Consider the following 22,543-nt stretch of genomic DNA (forward strand, 5'->3'; position numbering starts at 1 on the left):
GTTTTTCTAGGCACTAATAATGGTGATCACTGGATTGCTTACTTGATCAGCACTTCTAAGACTTCAAAAAATTAATTAAAGTATGCATAAGCTGATCTAGATACTCCCAATAATTAAAAGAAAAAAAAAAAGAAAAAGGTAAATTTGTAGCATTAAATCAGTAACTCATAGGATGGTACACTTAAGATGTTTTAGGTTTTAAAATTCACATTGTAACGAGTATGTTATTTAATGTTATAAGGTCTAATCTTTTAAAAATAATATTGTTATATTGGAAAAATAAAAAATGTCTCTAATACTGTAGTAAGATAATATGTTCATTTATTTTAACTACACTTTTCAATTTAATCATTGATCAGGAGAAAGGTCCTCGTATTGGACGGCTGAAATCTTGCAATAAAATCGAGTCTAGAAATAACTGTAGCAATGAACGGGTTACTCATTCATGTACAAAATCACTCGCTGCGAACTGCGGTGGCGAAAACATTGATGGAAGTTTGGGTTTGATTTTAGCTTCTCCTATCTGGTGAGTTTCTTTTATTACCAAAACCCATATTCCTAATTCTTTACATTAGCAATGTTTCGTTTCATATACAAAACCCTGATAGTTCAACAGAGAACCATAGACTTCAATATCAATTATTCTAATGTCCGGTATCTTCAGACTCTACAATCTGTAAACTCAATTGCAGCACCCACCGGAGACCGACAGTCTTTAACAGTCTCTTACCTTTCAAACGCATGTGGGTTGTCTTTAGAAAAAGCTATCAAAGCTTCTAAGCTAGTTGACATAAAAAGCACTGAGAAACCAAACTCAGTTCTTCAATTGTTAAGGTCTCATGGATTTGCTACATCGCACATCACTAGTTTAGTTTCTAAGAACCCGTCTATTCTGTTGGCTGACGCAAACAAAAATCTTAAACCTAAGATTGAGTATTTTGAATCGGTGGGAATTAGAGGACCTGACTTACCTAGGATTCTATGTTCAAATAAATCGTTTTTGATGTCTAGCTTAAAGAACCATATAATACCCACCTTTGATTTCCTTAAAGGCTTTGTCAAAACCAATGAGAATCTTATTAGTGTTTTGAAGCGATCCACCCGTGTCATTGGCGCCCATGTTCAGAAGCTAATGGTGTCGAATATGAACACTCTAAGGGCACATGGTGTGCCTGACCCTCATATTTTGAGACTGATTATGAGGCAGCCACAATCGCTTCTTTTGAGTCCTGATATGTTTGAAAAAGTGGTTAATGCCATAAAGGAAATGGGTTTTGAACCAACTAGAAGGTCCTTCATTATGGGTGTTAGGGCAATGTCGACTTGTGGCAAAGCGAAATGGGAAAGTAAAAAGGAGATTCTGATGAGCTATGGTTGGTCTGAAAGTGATTTCCTTTTGGCATTTAAAAGACAAACGATGATAATGGTTTGCTCAGTGATGAAGATTAGGATATTGATGGATTTCTTTGTGGAAAAGATGGGATTGAAGTCATCAGACATTGTTAGATGTCCTAATTTGTTGTTGCTTAGTCTGGAGAGGAGAATCATTCCAAGAGTGTCGGCTCTCAAAGTTGTGATGTCAAAAAACTTGCCAAAGAACGATATAGATGTAGTATGCTATTTAAATATGAGTAAAAAGGTCTTCGAGAAAAAATTTTTGACCTGTTATACGGATCCTGAAGTGATGGAGGCGTATAAGAGTTTGCTGCATTCTCGAGATCCAGTTATTGGGTTGTAGAACTAGACTCGATGAAGCAAGTGATGAATTTTCCAGAATATAAGCAACTGGTATGGGCTAACAATATTAAGGTTAAGCAATTGTTGGATTGGTAGTTGGTGTCTTTGTTATGTATTTTCATTTTAAGGTCCTCTCGTGTTATCTGGCCTTTCTACTGCAACTAACATGACCTCGGCATAGCTTATTGTAGTTTTTGTTTTGTGGGGATGAGTGTAAATTTTTTATTATTATTTACAAAAGCTTGGCTGAGTAATTTTGGATGAGTTGATAGATTGATTACTCAGCTTATGCTTTTCTTTCATTAATGTGTTTTTATATGCATAAACTGTTATTTTGTGATTGAATAATAGATTTATTCATCAATTTATTTGGTCTACAGTATTGATGAATTGCTTTGTATTGCAAAATGTTATTTCACATGGTTGTTTAACTGAACCAATGAAGCGTTTGCAGTCAATTGCTCTACATTTTGGATGAACTTTTCTATTCAAATATAGTTATCCTGTGCTCTTTTTTTTGAAAGAAAATTTGTTGTCTGCTAACCTTAATTCAGGACTACAGTTGGAAGGGACAATCATCTACTTTTTTTTCCTTTGTATTGATTGAATTGTGAGTCTGCTTATTAGTTGGTTGCCAAGGCAATCGATCTGCTTTTCGTATTTGTACCTTGATACATTAGTAGGTTTCAAGTTTCTATTTTGATGCCCATGTGGACAGCTAGTTCACCTATATATACATCTTTTTTATCTCCTTTCTTAATCTAAATTCTTTGTTTTCTGCAAAAAACAACAGAAAATTAGGACTGTGTTCTGTTTATTTCTATCTTACGTGTTTTTTTAAGAATGGCACTGTGATGTTAATCTTCGTTCTGTCTAATACTTCTTACTTCTTAGCCTGTCTATCAAATTCCTTGTCTCTTCCTCATTGCCCCAAACCCATCACATCCCATATCATGATGTTAAATTCTTATCCTCTCAATCTCCAAACAATATCTTCTTTATGGGTTGATAATGATAGGTACGAACTTTTGGCATTAGCTATTTAACAAACAAATCAATCAGCTATCTGCCTTCCAAGTTCTGACTTTATTCTGTTATATTCTTTACTCCAGAATCTTATAAAAGATGCTAATGCTATTATGTTCGTTACATTGGAGAAAAAAGAAAAGCACGGTCAAAAGAGGAAAAGGGCAAAGCAAGTGAATCAGTTCATGTCCCTTGTATCAAATTGATAATATAATGCTGTCATATTCTTAAATCCTAGTCTAAAATGTAAAATTTCAGCTTTATTAAAATCGCATACTCTATCCATTGTACCAATAATTCTGTTATTTTGACTGTTCTTGAGTGGAGGAATTTCTGGACATTTTCACATGAGGTCTCATTATAACTTTGAGAAAACTACAGCAAGTGGACCTAAAACTTTTGCAGGGTGGATAGGAGATGAGAAAACAGAATTTTTAATTGATGGGGAAATTGAATAATAACTTGTATTTTGGCAGCTTCTTTTCTTTGTACTCGCAGAAGATGCCGACGGTCCCATAATCCCTTCAAATCTGTCCTTTTATATCACAATTTGATGCCATTTTAACAGTCATTTCAATGCTACTTTTAATTTTAATTTTTCTGCTTTATCTTTTCTCTAGAAAACTAATTTTGTCTTTGCTTGTATTAGACGCCGAATTTCACCTGAAAATAAGAGCTTCCTTTTATGATTGTGTTTGTCTGGCTTTTGTCCGTGATTAATAAATGATTAGTTATATGATTACACTACTAATCATTTGTTAATTTATGTGATTATGACTTGAAGTCTTCAAAAACCCTTCACTCAGTTTCTTCGAAAACCTCAATCCCAGTGCTCCAACTTTTACCGAAACTAGAAGCAATTAACAATAGAGAAGGGGACGGTCCCACCTAATGATTTAAAAATCAAAAGCTGCTCCATCTTTACATATTAAAATGGTGGGATTGAGCGACCTGACTATGATTCCAAAATCCAAAAATCCAAATACATTAAAGAATCGAAATTGGCCCCCCAGCCAACACGCCCTCTTTGTCTCAGACTTTCAGCTTCACCATTCATTTCCAATCTGTAATGTTTTGAAAAGGCGCGTGATTTCAATAAACCCCACCTCAAAACCTAAACAAATCGCGGATTGATTAATATTTACAGTAATGTAATTCAATAAAAGAGTAAATGGGAAGTAAAGCATGTGAAATTTATGAAAAGAAATTAATATAATGGGTGGGCAGAGTTCACTCAAAGTAGAAGCACGTGACAATGGAGTTTCTCTTGTTTCATGGGATTCCAAAAATAGAGAGGTTTTTCTAACTCTGATAACGTGGCCTTGTATTCAAAGACCAGGCTGTCCCAACGGGTACTGGGTCCGGTCCGCTGATTAGGGTTTTAATTAATTAATTATACTTTTTATTAGTAATTAATCCCGTTTCCAAGGATAATTCATTCACTTCCCATTTTTTTTTCTTCCCAAAAAGCCCCTTATTCAGACTTAACCGTTATTCAATTAATAGATAAAATGACATAAATACCATTGAAATATGGGAATAATCATGTTTGTTGGTTTGGGATTAATAACTCGTTAGACATAATAATAATAATAATAATAATTTTACTTTATTAATGCCTTACAAAAAAAAAAACATTCTTTCTAATATTGTAATAAAAATTGGACCTATTGGGATGGCCACAGGATAACATTCCCCAAATTTATTCTTGTACTTGTTTGTACCATATGGTTTCTCATAAGTGGTTACTCTCGTTAATTCAACCTTTTAATTAATTCATTTAACCCAAAATTAATCAAGGGTAATTTAGTAATCACAAAACCAACAGGACCATGCCTATTTTGGTCACATCAAACCAGTGTTTATCAATCTCTTCAAACATAAACAGGGAAAAAAAACCCATGTGATGGCAATTCTACAATTAACAACAGGATCTGAGGACAAAAAAGTAAGTTCAAACAATTATATACAAAAACATAACAAAGCAATTACACACACAGAGACATCTTCCATTCTTTGACTTGTTCTCTGAATTCTGATTCACAAAATACAACCACCACCTGCTTTGCCTTGTCCTTCTCTCCACCCTCTTATTAATGTCACTCACATTTTAATTATTAGCTGTAAATGTCCTCAACAGTTTCTTTTCTTCATTACATTTACATTCCTCTTTTTAACTTCATAATGTGGGTCGCTCCCTTATTATCACACTCACAATCACATTAATTTCCATAGAATTACACTTAACTACACTTGTACTAGCTTTGTCTCCCATTTTTGCTTCCCGGCTTGTTTTTATTTTTCATTTTTATCGAGTGTGTCTCAGTGACAGTCATTGAATCATGAGCTTTGGTTGCTTGTTCTTCGTGTTATTATCTTACTGCAGGACTTTTTTGAAGCTGGTTAAATAAGGATTTTGTTTTTTTGTTTGTGTGTGCAATTAATAGTTCCATTTTCAGTAGTTTTTATTTGTTTTAGCATCCAAGGCAGGAATTTTGAGTCGTGAGTTCACTTGTTGGGTTTCTTCTTGTTGATAAAAATCTCATTTTTTATTTTCCAGGTAAACTCACTTGTTGAGCTCTCTTTTGCTTATTCTAGATAAATATCTTTGTTGGTTCTGTTTTTGTTTGTTGAGACCTTGTAGGTCCTGCTTTATTTCTAGGGTTGCAGGGCATTCTTGTGAAACTTAGAGTTTATAGCTTCCTGAAGTTTTGCAATGGGATACTTCTACATGTTTCTGCTACTGTTTGTTTCATGGGTTCTCTTCATACCGAGCACCCATCAGTTGCAAACCTCTCAGGCTCAAGTTTTACTTCAGTTAAGAAAGCATTTAGAGTACCCTTCACCACTAGAAATTTGGGAAAATTATAATGGAGACCTTTGTAGTGTGATTTCAACTGCACATATGAGCATTTCTTGTCAAGATAATTCTGTCACTGAGCTTAAAATCATGGGAGATAAGCTAGTAAAGGTTGCTGAGTTTAGAGGATATCCAATCCCCAACCAAACTTTGTCTCTAGGTTTCTCCATTGATTCTTTTATTACCACATTGACAAGGTTAACAAGTCTAAGGGTTCTCACCTTAGTGTCTTTGGGGATTTGGGGACCACTCCCTGATAAGATTCATCGGCTATCTTCACTTGAAGTTTTGGATTTGAGCTCAAATTTTATGTTTGGTTCTATCCCATCTGGGATTTCTAGATTGGTTAAGCTGCAAACTTTGACACTGGATGGGAACTATTTCAATGAAACTGTTCCTGATTGGTGGAATTCCTTATCAAACCTCACTGCTTTGTCCTTGAAGAGTAATCAATTGAAGGGTCAGTTTCCTTCTTCAATTTGTAGAATGACTACTGTGACTGATATTGCCATGTCTCACAATCAGCTTTCCGGTAAATTGCCTGATATGAGTGGCTTAACTAGCCTACATGTACTGGATTTAAGAGAAAATAGGTTGGATTCTAGACTACCTGTAATGCCAAAAGGGTTAGTTACAGCTCTCTTAAGCAAGAACTCATTCTCTGGTGAGATTCCCCAGCAGTTTGGGGAATTGGGCCAGCTTCAACACCTTGATTTATCTTTCAATAATCTGAGTGGAACACCCCCCTCTGCCCTGTTCTCCTTGACAAATCTCAGTTATTTGCATTTAGCATCTAATATGCTGAGTGGATCACTTCCAAATCATCTAAATTGTGGCAGCAAACTTGGTTTTGTTGATATTTCAAATAACAAGTTAGTAGGTGGACTTCCTCCTTGTTTGGACAGTGATTCAGACAAGACGGTTGTTAAATTTGGTGGAAACTGCTTATCAGTTGATGACCAACATCAGCATCAAGAGTCTTATTGTAAAGAAGCCTGTACAAGGAAACAATCCATGGGAAGAGAGATAGGATTCTTGATTGCTATCATTTGTGGAGTAGTACTTACTGTGGTGCTTGCAGTAGTTGGGGCTCTCATTTTCTGTAGAAGATACCGCAAAACAGTGAAATTCGAACAGTATACAAGGCCAAAGGCTGTGCAGGATAATTCACCAGCCGGGGTTTCCTCTGAGGTCCTTGCAAACGCCAGTAAGTTGTACATTGGTCTAATTATTTCGCTATTGTAGTTTTCAATCGACAATATTTTAAATATTTCTCAAAGCCAGTTTTCATATTTGAAAGGCTACTGATAGACTATGTCATGAGCTTGTAAATGATGGATTGTAGATCTTATGAAACCTTTAAGTGCTTATCTTTTGCTTTCTACTCTGTTTAGGGTTAATTTCTCAAGTGAAGCTTGGGACTCAAGGTTCCCCTGTATATAGATCATTTTCCTTGGAAGAGTTAAAGGAAGCCACAAGTAACTTCCATTCATCATCATTTTTGGGTGAAGGCTCTAGAGGAAAGGTACTTAAAAGAACTAAACTAAATTCCTTTTCCCTTTTGTAAAGAACTTATGTGGTTATACTTTTGTCAAATTTTTTTATTGTCAGATACCTCTTAAATTTTTTACTTCTTCTGATTTTCAGCTTTATAAAGGAAGATTGGAGAATGGAACCTATGTTGCCATTCGGTCTCTGGCTTTTTTGAAGAAATATTCAATTCAAAACCTTAAAATTAGGCTGGATTTTCTTTCAAAGCTTCACCATCCACATTTAGTAGGCCTGTTGGGTTACTGCATTGAGGGTGGTGGACAAGATAATTCCAATGCCAGCAAAGTTTTTCTTGTTTATGAATATGTACCTTATGGGAACTATCGTACCCATCTATCAGGTTAGTCAAAGGTTAGGATGAATATACAATTATATTTATACATATTTTTTTTTCTGATAGAAAAGAAAAAAATCTTTCTAAACAATTCACTCAACAATAATTTGGATAGTTTATGCCTCGTGTTTTTGGATGTCTCAGACAGTCATATTTTCTACATTATTTCTAAAATTTACATGTGTAAAGACCATAGAGAGGATTGCAACCACTGGGAACTAGAAATATAATGCTTAATTTAGCTGAATTAAGCAAGTAGCTCTTTGAACAGAGATCTGTCTGTCTCCAAGTTTTTGATACCATAGGATGCCCTTGTATCTCCAAAGAGAGAAGAAAGAAAAAGAGTAGCAAATGCTCATAATCATGTTCATGGGTCAGATGGTTTGACCTCACTTGCTAGTTTAGATTTTAACCTGTAGTTAGGGACTTATAAAGGCCAGCTTAAGTAAGACACATGGAAGGATATTTGCATAGTTATAATTAGTGTGTGACCTTTAATTCTGAAATTTTCCGTTTACTGTCATCCCTATGTGTCAAAGGCTCTAATATGGAAAAAATTATGCAGAAAATTGTCCAGAAAAGGTTCTTAATTGGTCGGATAGATTGTCAGTTCTGATTGGTGTTGCCAAGGCTGTGCATTTTCTACATACTGGTGTTATTCCTGGTTCTTTTAACAATCAATTAAGAACAAATAATATATTGCTTGATGAGCATCGGATAGCCAAGCTGAGTGACTATGGGATGACTATCATCATGGAAGAAAATGAAAGACTTGAGGTATATTTCCTGGCTATATATATGAACTTTTTGACCTGGCTATGATATCTTCGTTTTTAGTTGTTGCTGACACACGTTTCTGTCTTTGTTCTGTAGGCAAAGGGTGATGGCTCAAAATCATGGTACATATTCTTATTTATTCAACATTTCATGTTAGAAAGGTTCTTGCAAATAGGCAGTTTAGTTACCAAATTTTCAAAAATAATTAGGAAGCTTGCTTGTGAAGATTGTGGAGTCAATTTAATAGATTATGCAAGATAATAGGTTGAAACTATGATGCATGACAACAAAATTGGGTTGCTTCTTTGGGCAGCATATTTGATGAATATGGCATCCATAATGGCCTCCTCTTCTAAAATTAAGCATGTCGAGTAATATGTTAAATTTGGGTTAAACAAGCGAAACATTGCTGCATAAACATGTAATTTTCAAATTCTCTATGGCTACTAGATCCCAGCAACATTTATCCAGATATTGCTTAACTGTATTAAATCCTTTATTGCAGCCAAACGACCAAAGTAAAGGATGATGTTTACAACTTTGGATTTATATTGCTTGAATCACTTGTTGGCCCTATTGTAAGTGGAAAAGGAGAAGCATTTCTGCTGAAGGAAATGGTATGCTAAAAGCCTTTGTATAGACGAAATGTCATACCATGGGACATTAGTATCACATTATTCAATGGATTGCTTTGTTCTTTCTTATCCTCTATAGCTCTAAATCTATGCTTTATTCATCGTATGGTTATTCTTCAGTGTATACCTGCCTCCACCACCCCAAGTAAAGGAAATTGCCCTTTAATGTAACCTGATGAATTTAGTATCTTGCTTATATCATATATAAAGTATCATTATATCATTTATATATGTAACAAGAGATAACATGTTTACAAGATTTTTTCTCAATGTACAGGCATCCTTTGGCAGCCAGGATGGTCGAAAACGAATAGTGGATCCAGCTGTGTTAACCACATGCTCCCAAGAGTCATTATCTATTGTGGTATCAATCACAAACAAATGCATATCCCCTGAACCATCAGACCGTCCTTCTTTTGAAGATGTCCTTTGGAACTTACAATATGCAGCTCAAGTCCAGGCATCAGCTGATACCGAACAGAAATCAGATTCTACATCATAGTCTTGATAAGACTCCTAACAATTTTAGGCCTGTATTTTGTTTGCTTCTCCCCATCTTATGTACAGTTTGTAAATGTCAGCTTTGATTGTTTGACATTTTATACGCCTAAATATTTTTTCAGATAGATTTTGTATTGATGCTTCATCCTTTTCAAACAGCAACTGCAGTAGCCGCCACGAGGCATCCGAAAATGACAGGAGATCCTCAAATTTGCATAATTCAATATCAAGAAATACAAAATACATACAAGTAACCCTTCTAGTGAATATATAACATAATTAAGAATCTTTATGACGAAGAAAGGCATTGTTGTCAAGTTGATGAATCCACCAGAACAGAGGATATTACACTTTGAAGTCAAGCTGCCTGAACTAAGTTTCTTGTTCTGGTGTGTTGGTTATGAGAAAAAAAAATTGTTCACTCACCTGCTGCTCAGAATGATCAAGTAGCCTGCTATATTCTGAAACTTGAAACTTGGAAAGTAAGGCAAGGGAGTGGAGCTGTCAACTCCTACCTGAAAAATACATTAAAAAAACTACCAAATAACTGGAAATAAATCTTCAAAGATTATGTATATGTAGGACTTGCTGTCATCCCAGATCACCCCATACTTTTTATGAACCGATTAGACGGCTCACATGGGTTAGCTTTGATCATCATGACAAGGACGTTTTAACTCTTATCAACCAATTCTTTTGCTTTGAGATTAAGCACATTTTTCTTGTAATTAATGCATAATAATCAACTGTAAAACGTGATTACGATGGCTGATCTACCTGGGCGATTTTATATTAATGGATAACCATCTATCTGATTTACATTCGCTTAAAAGTAACACAGCAAGAAAAATTATTATTTTGGTGGGCCATTTGAGACCAATATACGGCCCATGAAAATTAAAGCCCAGGAGAGATATTCTCTTCTGATGGTAGTGTGACCTCCACTATCGGGAGCTTTGTACTTCGTATTGTATTTTTAACTGTGCATACTGAATAACAATAAGGTGTCGGCGCTCTCGACAACCACGTCAGAAAAAGACGCGCCAACCACACAAGCCACGCGCATTTAATGGATATTTAACTCACCAATCTTACAACTACAATCTTATATGTTAAATGTCTAATTATTCGGCACTTTTTAAAAATATATATCCCAAAACATGATAAATTCCATCAAGACAATATTTATGAACTGATATTATAGAAAAATCGAAATTCTGAATAAATAAATAACAAACACAGTAGGCAAAATGGAATAATTTTTCGATCGATGGGCTGGACCGACTGACCGTCTTCTGCTGTCTCAACCTTATTGGCCAGCGTACGACACACTCTTAACTAGCGCGTAGTTTATTGCAGATTTGGCAAAGCATCATTGTCAGAATACTCTACAAAAAAGCAAACGACGATGAAGAAAAACTCCAAAACGGCCCGTTTAATTAATTAGAATTTAGAAGTCCTCTGTTGATGTCAGCCGTAGCTTTTTTTGCAAGAAAATATTATACGAATTTTTTTTATATTTGATGAGACATTCTGGGTTCTGGTGTTTACTCAGTCACAGTCTCACTCTCTCGACCTCAAACAAAACTCAGATATTTCAACCCAAAACACCTTCCTTCTCTTACAATTTTCAGCTATAATTTGACAGGTTCATGCATTCTTTAACATTTCATCTATTCTTTCTTTTGTCGAAATGAAGAAATTCACGAGTTATTATTATTTTTTTGGTAGTTAAGTTTGTTAATTTTAATGCGCATTGTAATGAATCTGTTGTGTATTTTGCTATTTTAAGCTCGAAGAATGGACGGTTTTGATTACATCATGTTTACTATGTGTGGATCTGATGTGAATAATAAAGAAGAAGCAAATATTCTGGTAACGCTGAGGTAAAATGAGAAGTCGTTCCATTTTGCTCTTCTGAGGTTTACAAGGAATTAAAATACGCTTTAAATATTTATCATTGCTGATATTTTGTTTGATATCTTGTGCACTTTGAACTTTGCATTAACTGAGCTTAAAGTTACTTAATTTCTTTATATTTCTCAAGTTTTAGCTCTTTTGTTAACTTTTCTTTATTTCTTGGTAAGTTTATGCTTTACACTTATTAATCATGTGAGCGTTTGTTGCCTTTTCTTCTTTTAAGCGTGGCTTAGTTTGGATCATTTAATAACTGCAATGTTACCTTAATCTGTTTGTGGCAAACAAAGTTTGAGTTTACGTATTCTTCAAATCTTAAATTCTGCTGTTAAGTTGTTCTGCTGAATTTACATGGTTCTGCCTTTTTTGTTGTTGTTGTTGTTGTTGTTGTTGTTGGGGATATAGGAATTTAAGAGAGCTTGTGAAAGGACATTGAGACGGGGTTCACACTCTGTGGAATAGCTGTGTGTTCATGCAACAATGGTTCTTGGTCTAAGTGCAAAGAACAGGAAAGATGCCGTGGTTCATGTTGATTATTTAATCCATATTCAGGAGATTAAGCCATGGCCACCATCACAATCGCTAAGATCACTTCGGTCTGTCATGATTCAGTGGGAAAATGGTGATCGAAATTCTGGGTCTACTAAAACGGTTGTACCTTCACTGGGATCTGTTGTTGGAGAGGGGAGAATTGAATTCAATGAGTCTTTTAGGCTACCTGTGACACTGTTGAGGGAAATGAATGTCAAAAACAAGGATGCTGCTACGTTCCAGAAGAATTGTTTAGAGTTAAACTTGTATGAGCCTCGAAGGGAAAAAACTCAGTTGTTGGCGACTGCTATCGTAGATTTGTCAGATTATGGCATTCTTAAAGAGACATTAAGTGTGAATGTCCCAATGAACAGTAAGAGGAACTATAAAAACACAGCTCAACCAATTTTGTTTATTAAAATCCAGAGAGTTGATAAAGCTGTTGGTCGCACAGGCTCCTCCTTGAGGGATGGCTTGTCAAAAGAGGCTTCATTGGATAAGAATGATGGTGAATCTGTTTCACAATTGATGAATGATGAGTATGCTGAGGAATCTGAGGTTGCTTCTTTCACTGATGATGATGTTTCGTCGCACTCATCTTCTGCTGTTGAGTCAAATAGTGGTTTACCTCCTCAAAATGAAAAGGTCCTCATTGCTTGCTTTTGATTATCATCTTTAATAGAAATTATTCATTTTTTTTCTGTTTTAACTGGACTAATTTGGCCAGCATGAACTTTTTGTATTGCCATTAAATTGTCATATTTTTCTCCTGTCAGTTGGAGAAAATACGTTTGCTCTATCTTGATAACCAATGTCAAAAACTAATTGAACAATTATTTGATGAACCACATAGGAAATGCTAGATGGATAATGGCAGTAAGCCAGAAAATTCATGTCAGGCAGATTTTTTGCTATTGTTTTTGTTGCAATTTAACTTGCTCTTGGTGGGGGCCCCATTAGTATTGAAATTTCTTTATGTTGATTTGCCATGAGCATGGCCTTATGCTAAGTCTTATAAGAAACCAGGATTGTCATTTGACATTGGATATGTAAGTATTAATAACTTTAATGATTGACTCAAAATTGCAGAATGGATTAGTCAAATTGTCAGATAGCAGAGGAGTTAAAAAGGAGCATGACCTAGCTTCAAAGCTAAAGCAGGAAAAATCAAATATAAAGCCACAGATCCCATCACATGAAAATCAGAGGGCCAGTTCATCTCGCTCGTCATCAATAGATTTATCTTCTGAACTCGAGGGCCTAGTAAATGGTAATGCTTTGGTGTTAAACTCTCCTAACTCTAGTTCAGTGATCCCAAATAATGTAGTAGCCCACAATGTTACTTCTTTACCATCCTTGACTAATGGACATGCTAAGGAGAACACCAGCATGAGAAGTGATGACCATGAAGATTTGCCTCAGGAGGTTCGGAAAAAGTTTCCCAATGGGCAATCCGCTATCAATGGTCATGCTGAGCAAAGCAGTCTGGAAATTACATCTAATCATTTTCCGGTTGACAAGATTGACTCTAAAAACATTGAGGATTCTCAAGTGAATGCAGAGGATGATGGAAAAACTTGTAAAACTGAACAAGGTTCCATGGAGGGGGCTGCAAACTCAGATGATGACTGCAATAGTTTTATGGAGGACATGGAGAGTAAGGAACAAGACAACACTGGGCTTGAAAGAGAAAAATCCGAACAGAAAAGACATTCCTCAGGAGATGAAGCACCAAATTATTATTCACGAGATGCAACCAGTAACCAAATTTCATTGGGAAATGATTCACCTCCTTCAAGCAGGGAAAACTTTGGAATGAAGGGTAATATCTTAAAAAGTGACAGACTAAAGCATGTGAAGTCTGTTAGATCATCCCCAGACATAGCTAGAGGCAACGGGTTGGTTAGTAATAATCATAACAAAGAAGTGAAGGAAAATGGTTTTTTGGGAGATTCCCTGAATATTGCTGGAAGCTTCAGGAGTAGTGAAAGAAAAGATGCTAAGGTTTATCCTAAGGATACAAGAAGTGCTATTGTGGAGAGCAAAATCCAGCAGTTGGAGCACAAAATAAAATCACTTGAGGCAGAGCTGCAAGAAGCTGCTGCTGCAGAAGCTGCTCTTTACTCAGTAGTCGCTGAGCATGGAAGTTCCATGAGTAAGGTCCATGCTCCTGCTCGGCGACTTTCAAGGATCTATCTTCATGCTTGCAAAGAAAATTCCCAATCAAGGAGAGCTAGTGCAGCAAAAAGTGCCATTTCAGGATTAGTTTTGGTTGCAAAAGCTTGTGGAAATGATGTTCCTAGGTACTTAAAAATCATCTTATGCATTTTCATTTGGCCTTCATTACTCATTCATATTGTTATCTTAAAGTGATATTCTTTGAACTTGGTAGCATTTGACGTTGAATTTCCCTCAAATGTTTTTGGTTCTTCTCATCGTGTACTGAAAAACAAAAATGTGATCTTCTGGGTCTTTTGATTTAGTAATGAGGCATTGACTGTACAAACACTAAGGTAAGTCCTTTTATAGCAGCTTGATACACCTCATACCAAAAATTTTGAACATGCCACTCAATGCTGCTTCCCCGGGAACCTCTGAGAATTGATCCACATGTTCTTCTTAAGCAGTCTTTTCGATGGAATATCTGTTTGAATTGAGCAATTCTGTGGGTTAGAATTTTGACTATAGGACCAACCATGCATCTTGCTGCACCCTTCTGCAATTCAGAGCAGGATATACATGTCCATTTATTGTTTAAAATAATTTCTAAAATTTGTTGTGAGCTCATTTGTTGTACCTGGTACTCTTATTTCAGGTTGACATTTTGGTTGTCGAATTCTGTTGTGCTGAGAGCAATTATAAGCCAAGCCACTGGGGACCTACAGCAACCATTTTCTGCACGTCAATCCATGGAAAGGAATGGTGGTCAAATGGGAAACAACAAGACATCATCTCCACTCAAATGGAAGGAACCTTCTCCTGGCACTAAGGGGAACACAAATGTTGTATGTGGAAGTTTTGGTGACTGGGAGAACCCACAGACATTTTTGTCTGCACTGCAAAAGGTTGAAGCTTGGATCTTCTCCCGAATCGTAGAATCTATATGGTGGCAGGTTATAACTGAACTCTTTTGCTCATTTGTTGCGTTTTTCAGTGCATGATAGCAAACACCAACTTAAAAAAATAGATTTCATGAACTTATTTTGTTTCCTGCTTTGTCCAGACTCTGGCTCCACACATGCAGTCTGCTGCTGCAAAGGCAGTTGATAGAGTTTCTGGCTCTGACTCAAGGAAAAACCTTGGAAGGACATGTAGTTCAGGTGATCAAGACCAAGTAAACTTTTCACTGGACCATTGGAAGAAGGCTTTCAAGGATGCCTGTGAAAGACTTTGTCCTGTTCGAGCTGGAGGACACGAATGTGGCTGCCTTCATTTGTTGGCGAAATTGGTAAATTGATAGCCATTTTATTTCCCCTCTTCTGATAAGAATATGAAGCATGTTTTACTGTTACCTTTATTCCATTTTTTTGTGGCAGCTGGGTGTTAGATGAATAGTATTTTAATCATATGACCTCTGAATTATTATTATTATTATTATTTTTTTTTTTTTTTTGTGATAATGTTGTTTAGTGTGTGGGCATGCATGCCAAAATTGTAGGATTAGGTAATCTTTGACTTCAAGAGCTTAAATGTGAAACTTGAGGTCATTCTTATAAAATCTCTTTTACATTGGAGTAACTTTTTTCATAATTTATAATTTCTTTTCTGGATTTTCTCATTGTTACTCGATGTTTCATACAATAAAGTCTTATGCAGTAGTAGAATTTGTTAAAAATAAATATGGTAAAAAAAAAAAAAAAATCTATTTGAAGAATAATGTAACTATTGTTTGCTTATTATGTCGTTGGCCTTGGCTATAATTTGTATCTGAAGTTGATTGATCTGACAAACATATCAATCGAGCCTGCTTGGGATCTCAATGGCCTTGATTACTACTATAAATCTATAATATAACACTTTTTCAATCTTTTCCTTATAGAGAGAAGAATCTTGTGCGTGTCACATTTGATTAAAATTCGTAAATTCTCAAAATTGCTTAGGTGTTTGCTGCAACTTTATGGAACACGTTTGTTTGAATTGGTTGGCTGTTTTTGACAATGTTTCCACTTTCCACTGCTAAGTTTATCTGGTTATGTTTTCAATTGAGATTCAACTTTTAATATTTTGGTAGTACAATATCTATTATGAATCTAGATAATGGAGCTATGTAAAGAATGATGTAACTTTTATTTGCTCATCTTGCATCTGGCCTTGACTATTTTGCATCTGAGGTTGATTGATCGGACAATCAAAGCAAATGACCTTACTTGAGATCTGTAAGGCCTACGTTCCTGCTATAAGTGTAGCCATTTTTAATCTCCTCTGTTGAGAAAAATATATATTTTCTGTGTTACTCTTAAATGAAATTCCCAATGCCTCAAATTAATGGAAGTTTTGGTTTAAATTTATTTGGTCCTTTCAACAATATTTCAAGTGTTTGATAACTGCTGAGTTAATCTGATTGTTTTTTTAGCCGATGACTTTTAGTTTCAACAACTTGACATTGCAATGCTCTCTTTTGTGTATCTAGATAATGGAACAATGTGTGGCTAGATTAGATGTGGCTATGTTCAATGCCATTCTTCGTGAATCTGATGACGAAATCCCAACTGATCCTGTATCTGACCCCATTAGTGATTCCAAGGTGCTCCCGATTCCCGCTGGTAAATCAAGTTTTGGGGCTGGTGCACTACTAAAAAATGCAGTAAGTGATACAAAATTCAATTCTCAGGCCAAGTTTAATGTCAGATCATGAGTGATCATCATAGTCCATCATAATTTTCTCAGTTGCTCGACAAATTATTTCCATTTTGCCTCCTCTTGATGACATTTCTCTGCACCACCATTGGCTATTTGTGCCTATATTATCCAATAAATGGTGACAAAACTGTGGGTACTTTTGTTTTTTAATCCAAAATAATTTAAAAAAAAACAAAGATACAATTAAAATTCAAAGTTGTACCTTAATACATTAATATTTAAGAATGTGTTTTTATATAATATTCAAAATCTATTTTCATATTTAAAAGTTTTTACTCTAATTTTTTGTATCCCTTTCTTTTTAAAAATTTTTCATTTCATTTCTAACCTAGTTAAAGAAAATTTTGAGCATTAAAATTAATGTCTGCCTTTCCGTATTAGATTGGCAATTGGTCCAGATGGTTGAGTGATCTATTTGGTATGGATGACGATGAGTTACTGGACGATGTGAATGAAGAGGATGACGACGATGAGAGACACGATTCATCCTTCAAGTCTTTCCACCTCCTTAATGCGTTAAGTGATCTTATGATGCTTCCAAAGGACATGCTGTTGAGTAGAAGCGTCAGGAAAGAGGTTGATACAACCCTACACCCTTTGTATTCTCCATTGGGCGTAATGAGATCTTTGGCATCCTTATTCATGGTTTTAGTTTTTTTCTGTTTTCTTTTTGAAGGTATGCCCCACTTTTGGTGTGCCGTTGATCAAGAGAGTGGTTGACAATTTTGTTCCAGATGAGTTCTGTCCTGACCCCATTCCAAAGGTTGTTCTTGAAGCCCTGGACAATCAGGTTAGCCCTTTTATACAAATCTATTATATTTTTCTCGTATGCTGTCATCTCAGTATAATATATGAAGTAGATCAAACCATGAAATTGAGTAAAGTAAAAATTCTTGATGTTTTACGTAGGCAAACAATTTTAAGAGACTGGACAAATTTTTTAATTTTTGGTTATAATATATTTCAGATTTACCATTGTCTCCAAGAATATTTTTCAATAAACCTATAGCCTTTGTGAAGATTGGAACTTAATCTTCTTGCTTTTACTTGATTCAGGATTCCCTTGAAGCCGGGGAGGAATCTGTCACAAATTTCCCGTGTATAGCAGCTCCTCCACTCTATGTGCCGCCTTCAGTGGATTCTGTTTCAAGTGTTATTGGAGAGTTGGGAAACCAATCTCAGCTGAGAAGAAGTGGATCTTCAGTACTCAGAAAATCATATACCAGCGATGATGAACTCGATGAACTGAAATCTCCTTTGTCTTCAATCTTCATTGATGGTTTCCGATCTTCACCTGTTCCATCAAGGCCCAGCTGGATATCCAAGGGCAATAACAATGAAAATGCTGTCAGGTTTGAACTGCTTCGAGACATCTGGATGAGCTGCGAGTAAATATATATAGTAGTATATATAAAACAATGTTGTAAATCTGTAGTCAAATTTTGGTTCCTACGTCTTTCTAGTGTTTCTGTACAAAGAAAGAGGTTTGCAATTCTAGTAGCGGTCAATTGTCAGAATAAATCCTCAAGTCTGTATCCTTGAATGAATTACTATGAATATTTTCAAGAGAAATTTGCCACTGATGTAGAACATGGTGTGCCGTAAATGGGTATTTACCTTTGCTTTCAAAGCACAATTCAATGGTGTCCAATGATGAATAGTTTTTATTTTCTTTTGAAATTTTTAATATCATTTGTAAAGATCAATGCCATGAACCACCACTGGCAGTTACTAGAGTAGGCGTGAGTCATGCTTAAGGCCCATGCAATTGGAAACGAGGTTTGCTGCTTTGAGTCAAACTTTTCGTCTTTTCTATATCCCATTGGTAGTAGACTAGTTATATTAAATATTAATATATGATATGGTGAAGACGAAATATTACGAGTTACGAGAGAGTGGCATAGACCAAGAAAATGAAAAGAAGATGGGTAAAATTGCATACTTAATGTAATGGTGAAACAGAGTATTTCGGTTTTCATCTCTCAATCAAAATTATATTACACACATCCTTGGATTGCACAGAAATAGGTAACACAAGAAGGCAAAATTCAGGTCCAAACGGACAAATTCAAACAAAATTTCAACTTCCTATATGACTCACGTAGTACATATTTACTATTAGGCCGGAATGAGAGAAAGAATCGTCTCTATATCAGATGAAACTCCAAATCATGCAGTCAGCTTAGCATTCATATGCTGGAGGTGTAGTGCAGCCAACAAGCCTTGCCAGGTTTCTCCAGGTGCACTTGACACTTGAAAGTCAACAAGTTTCTTCTGTTTCCTGTAGTAATCTTCCAATGACTTGCCCTGAAATAGTTACAAGTTATTCACAGTTAATGAAAATTTTTGTTTAAGACATCAGCTGCTGAGACACTTTACAGTTTCAGAAGAAAATATGATATATTACACTGATATATATATTCAGCATGATATTAGACAATCCTAATGTGAAAACACCTAAAATAGGATCAAATGCCCAGCCAATATATGCATTGTGAAATCACTACTTAGACGGACTAATAGTCCTCTGATCAACAATAAAAATTGGGATATTGCTCTTGCAAGCTATCATCCAAAGAAAGTATATAGTACCTGCTCTGCATAGACATGGAATTTTTCCTTCCAGGCAGTGGCAGCATCGGCAGTGGAAAACCTGGAACTGCTCATGCTGAGAAATTCTTGACGAGGAGATAAAGCTTCACTGTCTGGATTTTTTTTAACCAAGTGCTCTTCAGTGCACTTAAAATTCACGACTAGATCAACATCCACAATTTGATCAAGAATCTCCTGCAGCAGATCCAGTTTTCAAGAGTATATAAAACAGTTAGAATTCACAAACTGCTGACTTTTTAAAAATGTTGAAACCAAAATATACATAATGTATAGCCACGCACACATACATGACAAAGAAAAAGCAAAAGCTATAATAATAAAAATTCAGACTTACAGCTTGGATCCTTGTGCGAGGAATTCCATCAAGAATGAACCCATTTTCCCCTCTATAATATCCTTCTTCCAGCCTCTTCGACAACAATGCAAATATTACATCTTCTGGAACAAGCTTTCCTTCATTTACAGAGTTTGCAATCTTGAGTGGGGAAAGAAAAGGTACCCAACATTAGTAACCTTATTTGGAAAACATGTTAAAACAAATAACTAATGAACATCATGTAGCAATGCATAGATATAATGTCATTAGGCTGACAGAAAATCCGCCATACTGGCTGTCTAAAAAGTAATGAAGCTGTAGTCAGTGGTATCAATCAAACCACAAAATCAAAACCATACGTAATGTAACTAGCATTCATTTCACCAAAATCTCCATTTTCTTCCACCCGCATTCTGGGACTGGGACCTTGTATATGCTCCGTCAGCGAGTCATTTCCTATAATTTTTTCTTATTATTATTATAAATTTCATTAACCTCCTCTTCCCTGAGGTTTGTCAAAAATCCAAGCATAACCCACTAATTTTTACATTCGTTAGAAACTCTCTTTAGATTTTAAGAATTACCATAGATATCACTAAAACACTCAACACCACCCTAAAATTTCTAAGATTTATCACAGAAGCACTGACTATTTTTAAAACTGGTTAAGCCCATTAGCAATTAAATCAAATGATTATTAGAACCAATAGATATGTAACACAGGAAAAAGAAACTGATTAAATTTACAAGGAAAAAAAAAAAAAAAATAAAAAGATAGAAAAAAAATAAATTCAACACCTGTTTGTAGAGGGAAGAGCGAGGGCTAAGCTCTTGTCTAACAAGACTTCCCATAGAAATGTGAGGAACTTCTAGAAGCTTCGACAAACTCTCAGCGTACACGTGTTTCTTCACACCGGGATCTCCAATAAGCACCCAGTGGACTCCCCTCCTCGGTGGAGACCCGGCCGTGCCAACTCTAGGCTCTGTCCAGCTATTTTCCCCATCCAAATCATACTCCTCGTCGTCGTAGTAGTCGTACTGCAACTGGGCCGCAGCCGCCGATCCGTAGGCTCGGGTCCTACACAGTTGGCGGAGCAGCGACGCGGCGGCTCTCAGTCTGGTAAGTCCGGCCATGGCGGCGCAAATAGAATGAAAGATATTTTGTTAGTTTTTCAGAAACAAGGAAAGAAATTTAAGGCGCTACAAATAGGGGTTACAAAAGTGAAGGGTTTAGGAAACAATCCAAATGAGACTGGCAGCAGTCTGAATTTACGTAGGTGCCATTGTCTTTTTAGCCAGGTGTTGGGTGATTACTGGGCTAGAATCAGTTAGGCGCGTGTTTCATGAAGTCCACAAGACGTGGAGAGTTGATGGTTAAAATGTTGACGCGTGGAGTGCTAGTACGTGTGCGGATGATTTCGCCACGTATGCAATTAAAGATCCAATACCAGCAAAAGTGGGCTTACAGCTGCATTAGGCCCATTGTAAAGTCTTCTTCTGGCTTCGGATTTTAGGTTTAGCCAGAGTCCACAGAAGTTCAATTAATTTTTTAGCTACAATAATTTTATTGTAAACAATTAATTTAAACTTTTAATTTAAAATATACGAGGATTTATTTTAAATTTTTGCCTTAGGCCCCAGATATGCTTGCTGATTGCCTTCCTACTTCCTAGTTAGGTGTCCTTTGAAAGCTATAAACATAGAAAGCTGCAGCATACCCAAGTATGGATATTCTTATATATATATGGCTGTGAGGAAAATTTTGAACAACATGGGTTCAATTTATTTGTGTAATTGTAACATTCTTCTCAATCAACCTGATCTTATATAGATCTTCTGTTCTGTTCATTTCTTTTTCCACAGAGATTCAGTTTAAACCATGACCTGATTTTGCTGGAAAACCAAACTCCTTGACTAGTGCTTGAGCGTTTATTTGGGTTGACTAAGGTTTATGAAGACGAGTCCCTAATTCAACTTACCCTCGACTACTTCCGTAATATTTTTTCATCTGATATGCCACTTATCAAAGTATTATTATTCCAAAATCCTGAATTCAATATCAAGCATATTCTTGATTTATTGAGGCATTCATTGCTTTTACCATTGCCTTCAAGGAATGAAGAAAGATCGGGATGCGAACCCTTCGCTAGTGCCACAAAAATCAACGAGGCCGGGAATCGGTGGAGAGCATCTTGGATATAGAATTTGATCAGGGTGTTCTTAAAATTCCACCATTGCTCATTCAAGAGACAACGAACATTCACCATAACCTCATTAGCTTAGAGCAGTGCTACCCAAATTACCCACCTGTTATGCCTACAAAATCAGGACTGACGTAAGCTTATATCAACGAGCACCAATCAGAGTTTAAGAAGACTTTGCATCATCCAGAGTCTGCCATATTACCAAAGAGAGAGAGAATATAACTGTCAACAACCCAACCGACTCAAGTTTGGCTTGCGAATGAATTTGGTTCACACCTTATTTAATTTAAGGATATTTCCTAAGTTATCAACCAATGGTACATAAGGAAAAATTTGCATGACATCTACTCACTTGCAGACTTGTAATCATTACCTTAATATAAATAGGGAGCTCCCCCTCACAAAATCGAGATCAGACACTCTGAATTCACAAAACAAATAGCAAAACACCATACAGAAAAGAGACTAGCTTAATATTTTCTTTGAATACCAAGCACTTGTAATTTAGTTTGCTATTCACGACCTCTTGTAACTTGGTTAATCACTAAAAACACTCATATAAAAGAAAATAGTAGATGTAAAAATCGCTTTAAGCATCTGAACCACTATAAAATTCTTACTGTCTCATTTATTATTAAGTCTTTTAATGCTACTGTGAAAACAGTGACATTTTAATCAACT

At 35.9% G+C, this 22,543-nt stretch overlaps 4 protein-coding genes across 5 annotated transcripts; 3 read left to right on the plus strand and 1 right to left on the minus strand.

Moving 5' to 3' along the window:
* The first annotated feature begins 577 nt into the window (after nucleotides 1–577).
* Nucleotides 578–1,738, plus strand: LOC116140785. Its single transcript, XM_031426361.1, has one exon. The coding sequence runs from the start codon at nucleotides 578–580 to the stop codon at nucleotides 1,736–1,738; it is 1,161 nt and encodes a 386-aa protein (XP_031282221.1).
* Nucleotides 1,739–5,479: 3,741 nt separating this feature from the next.
* Nucleotides 5,480–9,569, plus strand: LOC116140783 (probable inactive leucine-rich repeat receptor-like protein kinase At3g03770). Its single transcript, XM_031426359.1, has 7 exons — nucleotides 5,480–6,830; nucleotides 7,018–7,148; nucleotides 7,271–7,514; nucleotides 8,074–8,285; nucleotides 8,382–8,407; nucleotides 8,791–8,902; nucleotides 9,198–9,569. The coding sequence occupies exons 1-7, from the start codon at nucleotides 5,480–5,482 to the stop codon at nucleotides 9,420–9,422; spliced, it is 2,301 nt and encodes a 766-aa protein (XP_031282219.1). The 3' UTR covers nucleotides 9,423–9,569.
* A 1,302-nt stretch (nucleotides 9,570–10,871) lies between these two features.
* Nucleotides 10,872–18,292, plus strand: LOC116140786. Of its 2 annotated transcripts, XM_031426362.1 has the most exons (9): nucleotides 10,872–11,069; nucleotides 11,744–12,514; nucleotides 12,959–14,172; nucleotides 14,685–14,982; nucleotides 15,093–15,317; nucleotides 16,500–16,673; nucleotides 17,111–17,305; nucleotides 17,406–17,519; nucleotides 17,786–18,292. In XM_031426362.1, the coding sequence occupies exons 2-9, from the start codon at nucleotides 11,819–11,821 to the stop codon at nucleotides 18,119–18,121; spliced, it is 3,252 nt and encodes a 1,083-aa protein (XP_031282222.1). In that variant the 5' UTR covers nucleotides 10,872–11,069; nucleotides 11,744–11,818; the 3' UTR covers nucleotides 18,122–18,292. The 2 variants fall into 2 exon arrangements, with proteins under 2 accessions (XP_031282222.1, XP_031282224.1); XM_031426364.1 differs by lacking the exon at nucleotides 10,872–11,069 and having other exon boundaries at nucleotides 11,418–12,514.
* Nucleotides 18,293–18,898: 606 nt separating this feature from the next.
* LOC116140787 (probable adenylate kinase 7, mitochondrial) lies at nucleotides 18,899–20,883 on the minus strand. The gene is made up of 4 exons (XM_031426365.1): nucleotides 20,457–20,883; nucleotides 19,677–19,817; nucleotides 19,322–19,516; nucleotides 18,899–19,036 (listed from the first exon to the last, which is right to left on the minus strand). Exons 1-4 carry the CDS (start codon nucleotides 20,790–20,792, stop codon nucleotides 18,899–18,901), a joined length of 810 nt encoding a protein of 269 aa, XP_031282225.1. The 5' UTR covers nucleotides 20,793–20,883.
* Between the last annotated feature and the right edge of the window lie 1,660 nt (nucleotides 20,884–22,543).

This window comes from Pistacia vera, unplaced genomic scaffold (genome assembly GCF_008641045.1).
Source record: "Pistacia vera cultivar Batoury unplaced genomic scaffold, PisVer_v2 Contig379, whole genome shotgun sequence".
Lineage (NCBI taxonomy): Eukaryota > Viridiplantae > Streptophyta > Magnoliopsida > Sapindales > Anacardiaceae > Pistacia > Pistacia vera.

Excerpts from the sequence above, each read along its gene's own strand:
- LOC116140787 (XM_031426365.1), bottom strand. The coding sequence starts at position 20,792 with ATGGCCGGACTTACCAGACTGAGAGCCGCCGCGTCGCTGCTCCGCCAA. Across the intron at positions 19,818-20,456 it reads GCTCTTCCCTCTACAAACAG|ATTGCAAACTCTGTAAATGA; the intron begins GTGTTGAATTTA and ends TCCCCACTCAAG. Across the intron at positions 19,037-19,321 it reads TCCATGTCTATGCAGAGCAG|GGCAAGTCATTGGAAGATTA; the intron begins GTACTATATACT and ends TAACTATTTCAG.
- LOC116140785 (XM_031426361.1), top strand. The coding sequence starts at position 578 with ATGTTTCGTTTCATATACAAAACCCTGATAGTTCAACAGAGAACCATA.
- LOC116140786 (XM_031426362.1), top strand. The coding sequence starts at position 11,819 with ATGGTTCTTGGTCTAAGTGCAAAGAACAGGAAAGATGCCGTGGTTCAT. Across the intron at positions 16,674-17,110 it reads GTGCACTACTAAAAAATGCA|ATTGGCAATTGGTCCAGATG; the intron begins GTAAGTGATACA and ends TTTCCGTATTAG. Across the intron at positions 17,306-17,405 it reads GTAGAAGCGTCAGGAAAGAG|GTATGCCCCACTTTTGGTGT; the intron begins GTTGATACAACC and ends TTCTTTTTGAAG.
- LOC116140783 (XM_031426359.1), top strand. The coding sequence starts at position 5,480 with ATGGGATACTTCTACATGTTTCTGCTACTGTTTGTTTCATGGGTTCTC. Across the intron at positions 7,149-7,270 it reads GTGAAGGCTCTAGAGGAAAG|CTTTATAAAGGAAGATTGGA; the intron begins GTACTTAAAAGA and ends TCTGATTTTCAG. Across the intron at positions 8,286-8,381 it reads AAGAAAATGAAAGACTTGAG|GCAAAGGGTGATGGCTCAAA; the intron begins GTATATTTCCTG and ends TTTGTTCTGTAG.